General features: G+C 33.9%; 1 protein-coding gene and 1 pseudogene across 6 annotated transcripts in view; both read right to left on the bottom strand.

Annotated features, from left to right (window-relative positions):
* Ipo11 (importin 11) overlaps nt 1-16749 on the bottom strand; it is a 181151-nt gene that overhangs the window by 57915 nt on the left and 106487 nt on the right. For all 6 annotated transcript variants that reach the window (XM_010637225.2, XM_010637222.3, XM_010637223.3 and 3 more), the window contains 5 exons: nt 14410-14486; nt 9595-9674; nt 9047-9127; nt 2320-2415; nt 1565-1678 (listed from right to left, as the gene is read on the bottom strand). In XM_010637225.2, coding sequence (XP_010635527.1) covers nt 1565-1678; nt 2320-2415; nt 9047-9127; nt 9595-9674; nt 14410-14486 — 448 coding nt within the window. The remainder of the gene's footprint in view (nt 1-1564; nt 1679-2319; nt 2416-9046; nt 9128-9594; nt 9675-14409; nt 14487-16749) is intronic.
* Nucleotides 3619-4897, bottom strand: LOC104871431 (annotated as a pseudogene).

Here is a 16749-nt window from a genome sequence, read left to right as displayed (position 1 = left end):
CAAAAAAAAAAAAAAAAAAAAAGTGTCAGAAATTATAGGCAAAGGACGCTAGGTTATTTCTCAGTGGGGATATCAAAATCACTGAAATTTTAAAATGTGTTTGCCTTCAAAGTTACCAACAGGTGAATAGAGCAGCCTGACATAGTGCTTTAATTATATGATAAACAAAGTTCAACTTTTTTTTTTTTTGGTGCTGGGGATTGAACTTGAGCCCCTGCACTTCCAAGGCAGGCGGCAGAACCACTGAGCCAAATCCCTGGCCCCAAAGTTAAACTATTTTAATGCATTATCACATACTATTTTAGCTGATAGCAGCCTAAAGAATAATATCCCTAATTAAGTCACATTCAAATAATTTAATATTTCATTGGAGATTTTTGCCAAATCCAAAGTTCTCACTTTTTCTTCATTAAAAAAGTCTTACTGTAGACAACTTTTCTAGTTCTATAGCACACTGTATATACTGTGTATCTCTAACATGGTGCTAGACCACTATGAAGTTGCCTGTTTAAGTACTTTGCCCTTAAAAGAGTACTACAAGCTTGTCAAATCAAGTGTCTAGAGAATTTAGGAGCAAAGTGCCTGTTCTGGGGTAGGTGGGAAGCAGTAGAATGTGGACACGAGGACACCAGAATCTGAAGTTAGGTTGCTGGGGTTTGTATACCACTTATCAGCTGTACAAATTTGGGCAAGCTGCCAGATCTCTCTAAGGCCCATGCTTTCCATGTATGACATGGGAATAAAAATACTATTATCTCTTTGGCTTGTTGTAAGGATCTAAAATAATTTATGCTAAACACATGAAATTTATATTATTCCTAAAACTATTATTAGAATCACTCAAAAACTTCTGATGAGCTTTTAACCATGTAACATCTCTACCCACTCAAAATTAATAAACTAAAGAAGAATCCATTATGTATTCACTGAAACAAAATCTGAAATCCCTAATTTGAACAGTCTAATTCTACAAGAACTACATACACTACAAAATGTGTACATTCTTAGCATGAATTTCCTTGAATTAATTGTATTTATTTTAATCATACATCAAAAGATTTAATAAATTGTCAGCATTCTTGAGATATTAGTCAAATATGCTTTACCTTCTACATTTTATAAATCTTAACATTTAATGACTGAAAACATAAAAATCATTTGATTCTCATGTACAATATTGAATCTCAAGTAACCAATTCCCTAAGAACCTACTCCAAAGTACAGTAGTCAGTTTTGGCTAAAGCATTTTTTTAACAAACCACTGATGAAAAGGTTATTTTCCATAATAATCAGAAATTTCTCAATCTGTGGTATTAAAAGCTTATTTGAGGAAGGAAACAAAATACAGACAAAATATCCTTGGCTCCAGAGTATCAGTACAAAATGTAAAAGTTTCAACTGCCTTTTATAGAAATTTTCCTACTCCAAATAAGAGTACAGCATAAATTATTAAAAACTTATAATGTCAAGATTTAAATACTTCAAAAGAACTTTTGCAAAGACTCATTTCATCAACTATCTCCTACTTATATTTGGTTAAAGATGTCTTTAAGTGGATTCTTACCTCCTGGTTAAATTTACGTGCCATCTCATTAAGCAGTGAAGAAAAGAAACTAGCATTCTGAAGTAGAACTCGACCCATAACTCCAAGATATGTGGACATGACTACAGGATACCTCTGTATAATTAAAATACAACACACATAAAATTGTGTTAAGGTACAAGTATAACCATCATGAACAACACCATGACAATGGAAATATAAAATAACAATTCTCTTTCATAGTTTCTCTTCAGAATGAACTATCAATATTGTGTGAGTTCTAACTAAATATAATACATGCTTTATGGATTATATAATGTATATGTCTAAATACATATTCATAAAAGGAATATATCAATGGCATATTTTTATTACTCTACAAACACATATGGTTACATGGATTTATTCAAGACCTGGGCTTAGAAAATAATTACTGGTTTCATATATTCAGACTATAACTATATTAGTACCATTTTTCTTTCTCATATTTCTCAACAATCAGGTACTGGAATTAAGTCACTAAACATTACTTCAAATCATTGTATGTAAATACACATGTGTATGAGTTAAGACATGAGATGTCAAGAGAAATCTATACTTTTCAGTGTAGAAAAGGCAAAGGCAAAGATGTTTAATGATCCTGAAAATTCACTTAATTTATATGCTCCAAATGGTAAGACAAGCTGTCATTTATACTAATCAATGAGGAAAGATAATAATTAAAACTAGTACCCTAGAGTCCAATACTATCCTTAGACGCTTAAGAAAAGTCTTACCTCTCCTTCTATGATACCTCTGAAAACATAGGGTAAAATTGGCTGAAACATTTGTGGGCCTAATACTGGGTTCACTTTAAGGGCATTTTCCACAACCTAAAAACCAGAAAGATAGATATACTGGTGATATTCAGTACTACAAGTCATTGCTTCATACAAAACCGAGGTAAGAAAATGTTGTACTAAATTAGTATGTCACACCAAATTTGAGGACACATGCACATACATGAGGTTTGCACTCAAACAAAAAAAATTTAAACTGCAATTTGATATATAGTATATAACATTTAGGCACAATGATACAACTTACACAGAATTGTATTTAATAAGGTTGTGATGACATAATTAGGATGCTGTTAATGTAATTCTTATCCTTGCACCTTAAACAAGTAATCCTTGGAAAATGCTACTCTAACAAAGGAAGCAAAGGGCAAATAAAAAATCTTTAGCTTTTAACATAGTGAACAGAAAATTTTTAACACCTATACTCATGGTCCCAAAATAAAATCTATATTTAAGTTTATCAATAAACTGAAGGAAAGGAACATGTTACATATACAAATTTTTATATAAGTAAGCTATTCACTCTATAACAAAGGTGGATCAGCATGGGGTTCAAAGTGGAGTGGGATTCTTCTATTAATGTGTTCTTCCGTTCTTCCTTCCTTCCTTCCTTCCTTCCTTCCTTCCTTCCTTCCTTTCTGAGACAGGGTCTCACTACGTAATTCAGACTGCTCTGGAACTCAATGAATTCACAGCAATCTCCTGCCTCAGCCTCCCAAGTACTGGGATTACAGGTGTGCGCCACCACGCCCTGCTTAGTGTATCTTTTCTTTAACAGAGTAAAGAAGACAGCAGTCAGGAAGTAGCAATAATGACCAAGAACAGCTATGCTTCCAGTCCAAGGGCTTAGGATATAGAAACAAAACAGACAGATACCAACCAGCTGAGAAGGTTATGGTCAAGTGCTAGCTTGGGGTCAAATCAAGATTTCCCTTATGATCTCCAGCAGTACTTCTCAAGATTAACTGCTTACTGTGCACAATTATTCCATGAATTAAGCATTTCCAAGGTAAGCAAGTAGCACACATAGTTGGCAAAATTTTGATATAAAAAGTTAAGGAAATGTACTTCTGTGGTCCAATCATTAAGCTATCTAAAAGACACAGGGATAGAAGACATTTGTTCCTGATTAAAAACAAGAGATAAGATTCAGACTGGAATTAAATCTGAGCTCAATTAATTTTATTTTTAAAAAATTAGGTCATCACAAGTAGAGAGGTCCTGAGTTTAACTCCTAGTACAAGAAAAAAAAAAATCACACCCACGAGGAAGAATCAGCTTATCTGGACCACTGAGATGGCGAGTGAAGTGCATGGCAGGCACAACAGGAATCAAGCCAGATCCTAAGAGCACTTCCAAATCCCAGGAACACTTCTGCTCTTCTCTGCCATTGCTTAGGAGTGGCACACTGGTCCCAATGCACCACAAAGATGGAAGAAATGCCCAGGACACAAAGAGGAGGAAGATGAGCTGAGGATATGAGGAGCAGTAGAACGAACAATAAAGCTAGAGGACAAAGTTCCTCATAATCAGTAGAACAATTCCTATTTACAAAAAGTCCAATAGACTTTCTCTGAATGACTATAAGAGATGGTCTGAAAGAACCAAGAAAAGCTGAGGCAGAGTACTGCAACCAAAACCACTTTCTCCTGTAGAGGGGCCATGAAATAAATATTTGGTCAGAGCATGGTCAAGATTCCCAAAAGGAAAAACAGCACAAAATCAAGCAGATAGGTTCAGCTATTTCCAGTTTCTGTATAGATGAAGAAAATACTCTTGAAACAAGCCCACAAGGAGTACATGGGTGGTCTGTGGCTAAGGAACAGGTAGTCACTGTCTTTCAGCCAGTCCAGGAGCTCATGAAATGGAATAACCAGTCAACATTCCTGCCAGACCTTACACCTAAACTCCTCTAACTTCCCCACAGGTGGTGGGCCTGCAGGGGGAGCATCAGCAACCACAATTCCTCCTCTTATTCCTGGAGCACTAGGCATATCTACTCCTCTTCAATTTTGGTTGAGCTGGGCATCACCCGAATGGCCTTTTCTTCTAGCAGTGAATCCAATTCAATAGTTCCACCATGTCAGTTTCCCTGCTACTGGCAGGAGTCCCATTGCCCTTTGCCACCATAGATCCTTTATGGGAAGACATCTGCATGGCACCTCAAAATTCTGTAGCTTCAGCTTGAGGGTAAGGTTGGGGTCTCTCAGCCTTAGGAGGCAGAGATCTTATCTCCCTGTGACCTCAGACAGATGGGTTGGGAAGGTGTTGCTCAAAGAATGGTTCCTGCCACATCCCACAGTGCAGGAAGTAGCCTTTGGCCCAGGGGCTCCCGGATCTTCAGTGCTCTCCCTGTGCCCGAAGAGCCACATGATCCTGTTTTTCTTTTTGCTCTAATGCTGTATCCCACCAAAGATGTACAAGTGAAATACTATATATTAACATTACATGAAATATTCTTCTCAGATGACTGCTATATAACACTGTAATAGTCAATTCAAATGTCTCAGTCTGATGGTTATCTTTACAAACTAATTTTTCTTTCAATCATGTAAACCATCTATATGGTTCCCAACTCTAAAGTATGTAACAAATACAGTATATCCGGAAAGATCTAGCTTCCATTCTCTCTCCCTCTCCCCACTAGATAACCATTTTCATTAACTTAGTTTGTTCTTTCACTTCTATCTTTGTTCATGTTTAAACAGATGAAAACTCTAGACATTATTTTTTACTTCTACTGTAAAACTGAAACTTTAATATAGAGATTTTCATTCTTTTGAAAAGTGGCTCAGTACTTAACTGGATGGATGACTATCCCTCCAGTGATCCAATCATCTATTATGCAGTATTTTTATTAGAATTTGCTATTACAAATAAAACTGTTTGCATTTTCACTTTAATTCATCCCTTTCCTGAGTATGCCTGCAACAAGCTAAGTTTTTTGTTTTGTTTTAGAGACAGTCTCACTATGTAGTTGAGAATGACCTGGAACTCACTATGTAGTCCAGGCTGCTCTCGAACTAACAGCGATCCTCCTGCCTCTGCCTCCCAAGTGCTGACATTACAGGCGTGCACCACCATGACTAGCTTAATAAACTGTGTTTTTTAACCCTATCTGAAAAATGAAAATTTTCAATTTGTGCTTCAGACTCAACTTTCTTGATTCATGCTTACACTAAACACAAAGTGGCTAAGAGCATAACTTCCGAAATAGGAATAGCTGTGGGACCTTAAATAAATTATTTACCTCTCTGTTATTTAATTTTTCTCCTATAAAAACAGAAACAATACTGTCATTATATGTTTACATGAGGATTAAATGAACTGCATATATTATGTGCTCAGAAACATTGCAGCACACAGTAAATCATTTATTAGTTATTATTACAAAATATACCTTTAAAATATTTGTGTTATCATAAGCCTTATCATAAGTTGCTTGAAAGAAAGCAACTTGGCTCAGTCATGCTTGATACAACAATCAGGAAAATAAGAATTTCAAAAGGCAAAGTGGAATGTACATACCTCAACACATATCAAATTAAAGAACTGTTAACAATTTAGAGTATTTTTAGAATATAATTGTACTCATCTAGATAACTTGCTCCAAGGCACCAAATAAAGTCTATTTTTGTTCTAAACCATTTGCTCCCAAAGCAGGTTATTGGTTTCTCTATCCAACTTTCTCCTAACATTGTAATTTTCTGCTTCAAAGAACAAAGAAGTTACTTGCAAGTGTTGTCAGAAATTAGTGTAAGTGACATTCAGTCAAAAATATATTAAGAATGTTATATAGGGTACTATATTAAGAAACAGTATCTGGAAGATTAAAAATGAAAATAATGAGCTAATATTAAAAACATTACAGCTATACTAGAAATCTTAGAACAGGAAAATGCAACAATTTTGGGAATTCTCCCAACCTTCAAATACAGGCAATAAAGTAAAAGCACCATTCTCCTAAAATACTGCTTTACATAAAAAATAAGGAATTTATTTGTGGTAACTAATACATCTCTAGTATTGGACATCCATCGATTTATTAAATACCAAAGTCCAATTTCTGAAATTTCAAATGAAATATATGGGTTTAACTATAATGTTTATACAAAATAATGTCAAACATATATTCAGATTCTCAATTTTTAATTCAAGTTCTTATATCCTACTAATGACACACAACTGGTTACTTTCAGAGAAACTGGCTTAATTCATAACTTGCATTAAATATTACAAATATTTTACTACATATATGATTAAAACCATTCAACCAAAATATTTGTTTTGTTTTTTGTTTTTGTGGTACCCGGGATCAAACTCGTGCCCTTGTGCTTATGAGGCAGGCTGCGGAACCACTAAGCCAAATCCCCAGCCCTCAACCAAAATATTAAAATATCACCACTTTCCATTTCAACAAAAGAAAAAGATTTTTGCTACTAAAAATTATTAGGGTAGTGAGTAGTATGCAAGTTTGGAATTTTCTTTTCTTTTTTTGGTTTTTTGAGACAGGTTTTCACTATGTAGTTGAGACTGACCTGGAACTCACTATGTAGCCCAGGCTGGTCTCAAACTCAAAATGATCCTCCTGCCTCAGCCTCGCGAGTGCTGGGATTACAGGCATGTACCACCATGCCTGGCTAAGTTTGGAAATTTCAACAACAAAGTTTTTGAAGATTATGGTATTCTGGAAAAAAATGCAATTTCCAACACACTTCTGAAATGCACAGCTCTTAATAATATACTCTCACTAAATAAACCATCTGCTTAGTTTTAAAAGTAAACAATGTACTTTTATTTTTATTGAGAATTTATTTAGAAGAAATGGTCATATGAGATAGAACATTTTGATGTGTTTTGTTTTGCTATAATCAAAGATCTAGCAAATAAATTACTCTATAAGCATATCAGCACTTTTTCCCTCACAGAGTTTATGACGGTCACACAATGAGAAAAAACAAATAACTCTTACAAATGTTATACTAGTACTTATTGTTATAAGTGTATTTATATACATCAGCTCAACTAATCCTCACAGACTCACATCCTTTACAATAGGAACCAGGTAAAGTTATTATCCCTATTCTACAGAGAGAAAGTGAGAGAGAAAGTAAATTGCTGTATCACACAGCTCTGAATTAGCCAAGCCCATATTCTAACCTGACAATCTTGCCTTAGTTCATAGTCATTCCTGCTATACTATATTCCATCTATTTTGTGAGAATATATCAAGAAAAATAAAAAGTAAATATTCTCCTTAGGATACCCAAAAGCCTTGCCTTATTTTGGACAGAAGTTTCACAATGCCCATTTCAAATATTTTACAAGTTGTTTTCCAAAACCACTTTACTAATAATGCTACAGAAAAGCTGCAAAAAGAAGTTTTTAGATCAGATTTGGTCCATTATAAAATGCATAATTGGTTATTATGATCTGACCATCCACACAAACTTTTACTTATTCCTCAAGTATACTTAGAATTGTTGCACACTTATTGTGCTAACTTCAATAAATTGCATTCAAAGAATCCCTTTGGGAAACCATGTTTTTCCCTAGGAAGTCACTGTTTTTTTGGTACTGGTGATCAAACTCAGGAACTCGCACTTGTGAAGCAGGTGGCCCACTAGAAAGTCACTTCTGAAGACCTAAAACAACATCATAGTTTTCACACCACAAATGTTCCTCTGTTGTGATTGTAACACTTACCTAACTAGAATTCTGCTCTGTTATCTTATAACACAGATAAAAAATTAAACAGATATACCTTCTCTCAAAGTTCATATATAAATTACATGCATGTATATATGTACGTATCTGTAAAGACACATTTTAATACAGATTTATATACATATCTATGTTTAAGTTAAACATTATACACTTACTACTATGTATATCTTTAATATAGAGGCTAATATATAAACATGGTACATCACTTAAATGCTACTGGTACTTAATTATATATAATTCTGACAAACTTGGTACTCTAAATTCAATAGCTAATTCAAATTAAAACTACCAAATATGGTTTTCTTTTTTTTTTGGTACCAGGGATAGAACTTGGAACCTTGCGCTAGTGAAGCAGGTGGTGGAACCACTGAGCTAAATCCCCAGCCCACCAAATATGATTTTAAAAAATCTATCCCAAAAGCAGGCTAACAAACTGAAGAGGTAAAGTATTAGATGTCACTGATCTTTGGGTAATTTATTAAAAACTTTTTAAACACTTGCCACACAAAGTGAGGTGTCAGGACAAGCAATATCTCAATCAGCTGAGACTCAGAAATACAGAATTACACTTTATTGAGCATGGGCTGGGTTTTTTGTTTGCTTGTTTTGTTTTTTGTTTTTGTTTTTTTTGCGGTACCCGGGATTGAACTCAGGAACTTGCACTTACCAGGCAGGTGCTGCGCCACTGAGCTACATCCCCAGCCCTAGAATTACACTTTAAAAAGATCTCTAGCCGATTTGAATGTACATTCAAATTTGAGACCCCCAGTGAAGAGATTATGAAAACCAGTACTAGAAAAGAAAATATCTTCTCCAAAATTATACCAACTCTTCTTTGTGTCAATCATCCGCACTCAAATGGAGGATTAATGTCACAAAAAACTCATATTCAGCTTAACAAATAACTTTTTAATCATTTTTGATAAAATGACAATACCTTGAGCACTTGAACTTGACCTTCTGTAGTAATTTCCTTTAATAGCTCACAAAAGGACTGACAAAGACCTATGGCATATGTCTGAAATTCAATAAAAAATCAATATATACATAAGAATGTATCTATAATATCAAAAAGGCATAAAATTAAATGAGACTCATAACCCATTTGAGAATTATATGCTAATGGTATAAGCAATAAAGGTTTCAGTAAGACCTCAACAATATTTAATTAATGTATTAATTTTATAGGAATACATACAAGATTATATAATTTTCAGCATTAAATGACACTAGAACTGCAAAATTCCTATTTGCCCTGCAGCAAAGAATGCTTTCAGAGAATTTCCCCCCTTAAAGTAAAAGGTCAAGCTTAGATTCTAAAAAGGCATCTCCTGACTGCAAACAATTATTAAAGTAATTTTTTTTATAAGAGTAGGAAAAATTTATTAGGAGAAAGAAAGCTTCTGCCTAAAAGAGACAGAAGGGGGACAGGAAATTGGGTTGCCCTAAAATACTTTTTACAATGCAAAATCTACTCCAACATACCTGTAAAAATTCTGTGGATGATAAAAAAATATAACCATTGATAATCTTAAAGCAGGTTCTGAGATTTTCTGAACTTAGCTCTGTAAAATAAAAATTTTAATTAAGGACAAATTATTGTTCAATTTAAATGAAATGATTCATTTCAATTTAATATTGCTATATACCTTTCTCTACAAACTTTTCTGATTGTTATTCAGAGTAGTTATCTATAAATGTTCACCTAAAAACAGGCATAAACCTATAACTTAAGTTTATCTCATTTACCTTCTAGTAGTTAAAACAATTTAGAAAAAACATCAACCCCTCCTCGTTTCTATTCAGAAAAAAAAAGTAGATAAGCATTAGACCAAATCCTTTGTTTCAATCCAAATTCTTAATGCTAATATGGCAAACAACATGTAAATTAATTATTTTCTCATTATACTTCAACATGTGCTTAACTGCGTTCACTCAATGAGCATTTACTGAGTCTTACTGCATTGGCACTGAATATATGTTTTGTTAAGAAAATTAATTCTGAGGCTGGCATGGTAGTGCATGTCTATAATCTCAGCACTCAGGAAACTGAGGCAAGAAGATCACCATGAGTTCAAGGCCAGCCTAGGAAACATGGTGAGCTTAAGGCCAGGCTATACTACCTAGTGAGACCCTAAAAAGAAGAAAGAAAGAAAAAATAAAAAATAAAAGCAATTCTGTCTTATACTCTAAAAAAAATTATATTACATTTTAAGAGTCCCAATTCTCAGGCTTTGTTCTTCAAATCTGTTCCTCAAAGCTTGCACATAAAAAAGTTATTAAACACGTTATTACTAAAACAACAAAGGAAAAAGATACTGTTTTTAGCTATTCCCTTTCAAGGGCAAAACAGAAACCATTTTCTTAAAACAATGTGATCAAATGATAATGTGAAGCAATTTTACATGACTCACTACATACAACAATGATGCAACAGTATGTGTGTGAGAGAAACATAATTATACAGATCAAAACATAACTCAAAAATATGCTTAAAGCCATTCACTCATTCATTCATTCACTTATTCATTTATGAGATAGTCTCACTATGTAATTCAGGCTAGGTTTCAACTCACTATGGAGTCCAGGCTGGTCCTCAATTCACACCAATCTTGCTGCCTCAACCTCCCCAATTATAGCTGTGTGCTACCATGCCCAGCTGAAACCTGCCATTCTTTACTGCAAATGCTTTGGAAATTCTATTCACGTGCACTAACATGGAAGAAAATCTCCTTTTTTCAATCATGCAACACAACTGTTATTTATTTTAACAGATGGCAAATATTTATGTCTATGCTTTTTCATCAGAGGCAAGTCTATTCCCTACAAGACATTTGGCAACACATGAAAACATTTTTGACTGTCACTAGTAACATCTAACGTATAGAGGCCAGAGATACCATTAAATATCCAACAGTGCACAAGAAAGCCCCTCACAACAAAAGTTTACCTGGCCCAAAATGTCAGTAGAGCCAAGATTAAAAACCTCTAATTTAAGTGATTAGTTTTTCTTTTTTTTTTTTTTTTGCTGCCAGGGATGGAACTCAGGACTTTAGGCTTGCGAAGCAGGCAGTGGAACCACTGAGTTAAATCCCTGATTAGTTTTTTTTTTCGACAAAATGCTGAGAGCTTTCAGGTACATCTGTTACTCAACAAAGTACCATCTCTAATCATGATCTATACATCTATACATATTTATTTGTCTAATTATATTTTATAATCTGCTCCATTTTGTTTTTCTTTATTCTTTTTGCTATTTTTAATTTGTATTTAGTTTTACATTTCATGCATTCAATTTCTGTAAAGGGATAAGGAATAAATTATTGAATTATAGACATTTAAAAGAAAACTACTTAATATTTACCCTTACAACTATTTAATGCTTTATTTTTGGAATTGCAAATGTAAATTTTTTCTTGTTTCAAATTAGATAGGAATTCACCAGCAGAAAAACTGTATTGTTCAAGAAACATTAGTTTGGCATTGAGAACATAAACGCAAGCCAGTCAGTTCCTTTTTTAAGTAATAAGAGTAATAAGTAAACTAAAACTATACAATAGATTTAAAGGCCAAAAAACACAAGTCTTTAGAACTAAATTAAAATAATTACTTTTAGTTATAGCCTGTTTTAAAATTTTTCAGCTTCTTCTTACATTTAAAGGACATAAAAGAATTAATGGGGCCAGGGATTTCACTCAGAGGTTCTGCCCAAGCCCAAGGACCTGAGTTTGATCCCAGGTGCCAAAAAAAAAAAACAAAACAAAAAGAATTAATTAACATACTAACAATCATTACCTTAAATATTTTGAAGTGTTTGGTACTGTTAGTTTTATGCATTTTAGGTTACAAAAGGGAACTTCCTGCTAAAAGTTTTATATCTGATTTTAAAAGAGCAATCAGACAATAAGTAAATTCTTAAATATCACTGATCTAATAACAGTATGTTTTAACTGACACCAAAACTGACTCTATTAGAAGATTAAAACAAATATACTTGTCCTATTTAACAATAAACTTAGAAATTTATCTGAAAGAATGTACCTGCAGAAAGATACACGTCAAACAAGATCAATTAGTGATAGAAAATTCAAACAAACCTAAATGTAATGTTGAAGATACAATAAACATCATCAGCCAAATTCAACTTCTCCTTAAAATAAAATTTCTTCATATTATTGCTTCAAATATACAAAGTACAATGCATAAAATACCTTCTTTTTCAAGAATAAAAGTAGAAATAATTCAGTAGTATACATATCACCTATATTCATTGTACATGATTTTTTTAAATCTCTGGAAATTAAAAAAATTTAAGGCAGGGCCAGGGATTTAGCTCAGTGGTTCGGTGGCCTGCCTTGCAAGCGCAAGGACCCGAGTTCAATCCCCAGTAACAAAAAAAGGAAGAAATTTAAACCAGCCGGGCATGGTGGTGCAAGCCTGTAATCCCAGCACTCGGGAGGCTGAGGCAGGAGGATCGCTGTGAGTTCGAGACCAACCTGGGCTACATAGTGAGTTCCAGGTCAGTCTCAACTACACAGTTAGACCATGCCTCAAAAAAACAAAAACAAAAACAAATAAATACATTAAAAAAAAATTAAGCCAAATGTCCACTACAAGGTTGCAATGTCAGTACAGTACAAGCACTCTAACACTGAGCTACATCCCCTTCCCTTCATTAGCTCTTGTTTCAACTGGGAAACAAATCCTACAGAGACAGCTGATAGCTGAGTATTTTTTTCTTTCAAAATAGTGGTAATGTAAATAGTTGTAACAGCCATAACAATAATAAACATCAAATGTTTACTGCATATTAGACATTGTTCTAAATACACAAAAGTTCTTATTGCTGCTGGGGATGTGACTCAGTGGTAGAAAGTTTGCTTACTATACCTGAGGTCCTGGATTCTCAATCCCCAATACTGCCAAAGAGAGGAGAGAAAGGAGAGAAAGGAGGCAAAGAGAAATAAAAGAGGGAAAAGGGAGAGAGGGAGGTCTTAAAAGTAAAATACAACGATGAAACAAAACTGTGTGAAGTCTCTGGTATGTGAAAGTGGCAGAATCCTTTTCATGACAAAGATCATAATGGGTCAAGTATAAAGAAGTATCTGAACTACACTGAATGGAACTGTATGTGGTTTCCAAATAACATAGAGCAAAATTGAAAAGCTTTTCACCAGAGAGTAAAAGCAAGTTAAGGAGACATTTCCTATTTGTCATGATGAATGAAAGATAAAAGTTCTCCGAAGAAATCAGGAATCAATGGCTGACTTATTGCCAGTGACTTCATCTTTAGGAAATTTTACCCTTTATGGGGAAGACAGATGAAAAATTGCAAATAGCTCTTTACTGGAAAACAAATGGTTACTTTGGCTATTGAGATATAACTATTCTGAGCAAAGAAATAGAAGAATGAAAGAATTCAGAAGAAGCATGAACAACCAATCATATTATTTAGCCACCATGGTTATCTAACAAATGAGACAAAAAAAATTTTAATCAGTTCCAATTGTGTGTCAGTTCATGTTTGCTAATATTTTCAAACAATGACTACTTTTCAAGTGTCTCATTATACCTCAGGAATATTTTTACTTCTGAAAAACTATCTAAGGACAAGTTCTCAAAGTCTTCACAACAATTATGCCTTTTACCCAGTGTTTTTAAACCTACTAAGCTTCATAATTATATAGCTCATTCATAAGTAACACTTCAATGAACAATGTATATAATTTCCTAAAATTTAATTTCAGTGGTTCCTTAATTAAAACAAAGGAATATGTACAAAGCTCAATTTAAAGAAGTAGTTGCACAAAATGTCTTCATAAAAGAAAATGAAACCACACTATACAAAAGCAACTTTACATACAATAAATCATTTTCCTAAAAGTTTATTTTATACTTTTTGTTGTTGTTGTTGTTTGGTGCTAGGGATCAAATCTGGGGCATGGTGCATGCTAGGCAAATGCTATACCACTGAGCTATACCACAGCCTCAACATAGTCTTTTAAGTATTATATAAAACTGTTATCAAGCAAAAAATTTATCAAAGTTCAAGCTTAAATTGTAATTAAATGCCTAAGAATACTTTTTATTACAAAATTTTGCACAAGGCAATGTAATTTACTCTTCAATGAGCCTAAATTATTCTAAAAAGTCAGATACAATAACTTAAAAACTATAAAAATATTATTCAACTTATTTTGTTAACATCAGGAACTCTAATAAAAATAGAATGTGTGCTCTAAAGACAATACTTCCTCAAAAGCATGCTTGCTGATTTGTAAGACAATGCTTTATACATACCAAGTAGTGGTGACATATTCTGAAATACACGAAGCAACTCTGGTGTAATACATGGACTGTTTTCCAATGTTACTAACCTAGGGAGGGAAAAACAGATGATCAAATCACTTTGCATGACAATTAAAGCAATTAATAAAATAATTTAAAAACAAAGAAAACCATTCTCATCTAGAGGAAGAAAAGATGAAATACACAGTTACAAAAATTATCTAAGACCAGGCATTGTAGCACATGCCTATAATCCCAGCACTCAGGAGGCTGAGGTAGGAGGATCACTCAAAGTTTGAGACAAGCCTGGGCTATATAGTGAGTTCAAACCCAGCCTGATAAATACAGAAAGTCCTTGTCTCAAAAACCCAAAAAAGAACAAAGGCCAATTAAAAGCCAGGTGTGTTAGTATACACCTATAATCCCAGCATTCTAGGAGTCTGAGGCAGGAAGACTGCTTAGACAATTTTATGACTTAGTGAGGCCCTGTTTCAACATAAGAAATTTAAAAACTGGGTGGGTATGTAGCTCACTGAGAAGGCTTTGGGTTGCATTTCGGGAAAAGGGTTTGGGGGTGGTGCTATTATAATCCAATCTCATACCATTAGAATACTTTGAAATAATCAGTATATAAAAAATACAGCACTGGACAGCAAAGGAAACCACTAAAAGTAAAGAGACAACCTAAAATATGGGCAAAAATATTTGTCAGCTACTCCTCAGACAAAGGACTAATACCTAGAATATATAAAAATCTCAAAAAATTAGGCACCCCCAATTTTAAAGAGCCAATTAAAAAATGGGCATCTGATATGAATAGACACTTCTCTGATGAAGAATAGAAACAGCCAATAAATACATGAAAACATGTTTGACATCACTGGCCATTTGAGAAACGTGTATTAAAGTAAAACTGAGATTCCGTCTTACTCCAGAAAGAATGACTACTATCAACCAATGACAAATGCCGGTGAGCCTGTGGGGAGAAAGGAACCCTACTCCATTGTGATAGGACTGTTAACTGATACAACTACTATGAAAATCACAATGGTGATTCCTCAAAAAACTGACAGTAGAAATTCCATTTGACCCAGCTATTGCCCATCTGAGTATATGTGCTGCCAAAACGAGCACTATTCCCCATCTAAGTACTTTCCCAAAATACTTAAAGTCAGCGTACCACAGTGATGTATGCATACCTATGTCTACAGCAGCACAATTCATAATAGCTAAATCTTGAAAGCAACCTGTATGTCCATCAACAGATGAATGGATTTCCCCCCAATAAGTAAATAAATAAATATTAGTATTTACATACAATGGAGTATTACTCTGCCATGAAGGTTAAACATGAGCCATTTGTGGGAAAATAGATGCATCTTGATACATATTGTTAAGTGAAATAACTTAGACACACAAGCTGTAATATCACATGGTTCCTCATATGAAAAACTCAATAGATAAACTGCAAAATAAAAGATAATAGGAAAAAAAGAAAGAATATAAAAAAGGTATGGTAATCCAGTGCTGACAATGTATCTAAAAGCATACCTGGGCCAGGGGATTTAGCTCAGTGGTTCTGCCACCTGCCTCGCAAGCACAAGGACCTAAGATCAATCCCCGGTACCACACACACACACACACAAAAAGATGAAAGCATACCTCCCTTAGTATAACTGTCTTACATGTTTTAGACATTCTTTGGCCTATTGATCTTGTTTTCAATATGAACATATGATAATTAACTTTATAAATGGTAAATGAATAATATAGATAAAGCATAAATAAATAAGTAAAATAAATAAATGAATATGATGCTGGGAAAATAAACGGGGGTGCAAGGAGGGGGAGAAAGAGAAGAGAATTGAAAAGTGTTACATACATGTACTAATACCCTATAGTGAATGCAAACATTACCTATGGCAAACGTGTACTAATAAAAGTCCAAAAAATTACATAGTATATAAGGGTTGTGATTTAACACAGAAGTGTATGACTGGTTTATCTATGCACCTTCCTCCCACCCTCAAAGAAGTCAAAAGAGAAAAATCACAGCTTTCACTTAACAGCCAGAAAAGGACAAAATCCTAATTGAAATATAATATTTAGTTTAAAATCTTATCTGATTATAAATAGAAAGGAGAGTCTTTAATTTGCTAAAAAAAGTATCAATTAAGCACTCAGTGATGACCTATTAAAACTTCTCTTGGCAAGGCAGAACAAGCCTCTGAGAACACGGTGTATTACCTTGCAATCTCTACATTCATCCAATTTATACAAGGAAGGCCTCATATAATACATCAACTAAGTTATAAAAGACACAAGAATAAGAAAGTGGGCTGGGGATTTAGC

The sequence above is a fragment of the Fukomys damarensis genome, unplaced genomic scaffold (assembly GCF_012274545.1).
Source record: "Fukomys damarensis isolate Sample0158 unplaced genomic scaffold, DMR_v1.0_HiC HiC_scaffold_1, whole genome shotgun sequence".
Lineage (NCBI taxonomy): Eukaryota > Metazoa > Chordata > Mammalia > Rodentia > Bathyergidae > Fukomys > Fukomys damarensis.
This window is presented reverse-complemented; position numbering and strand designations above follow the sequence as displayed.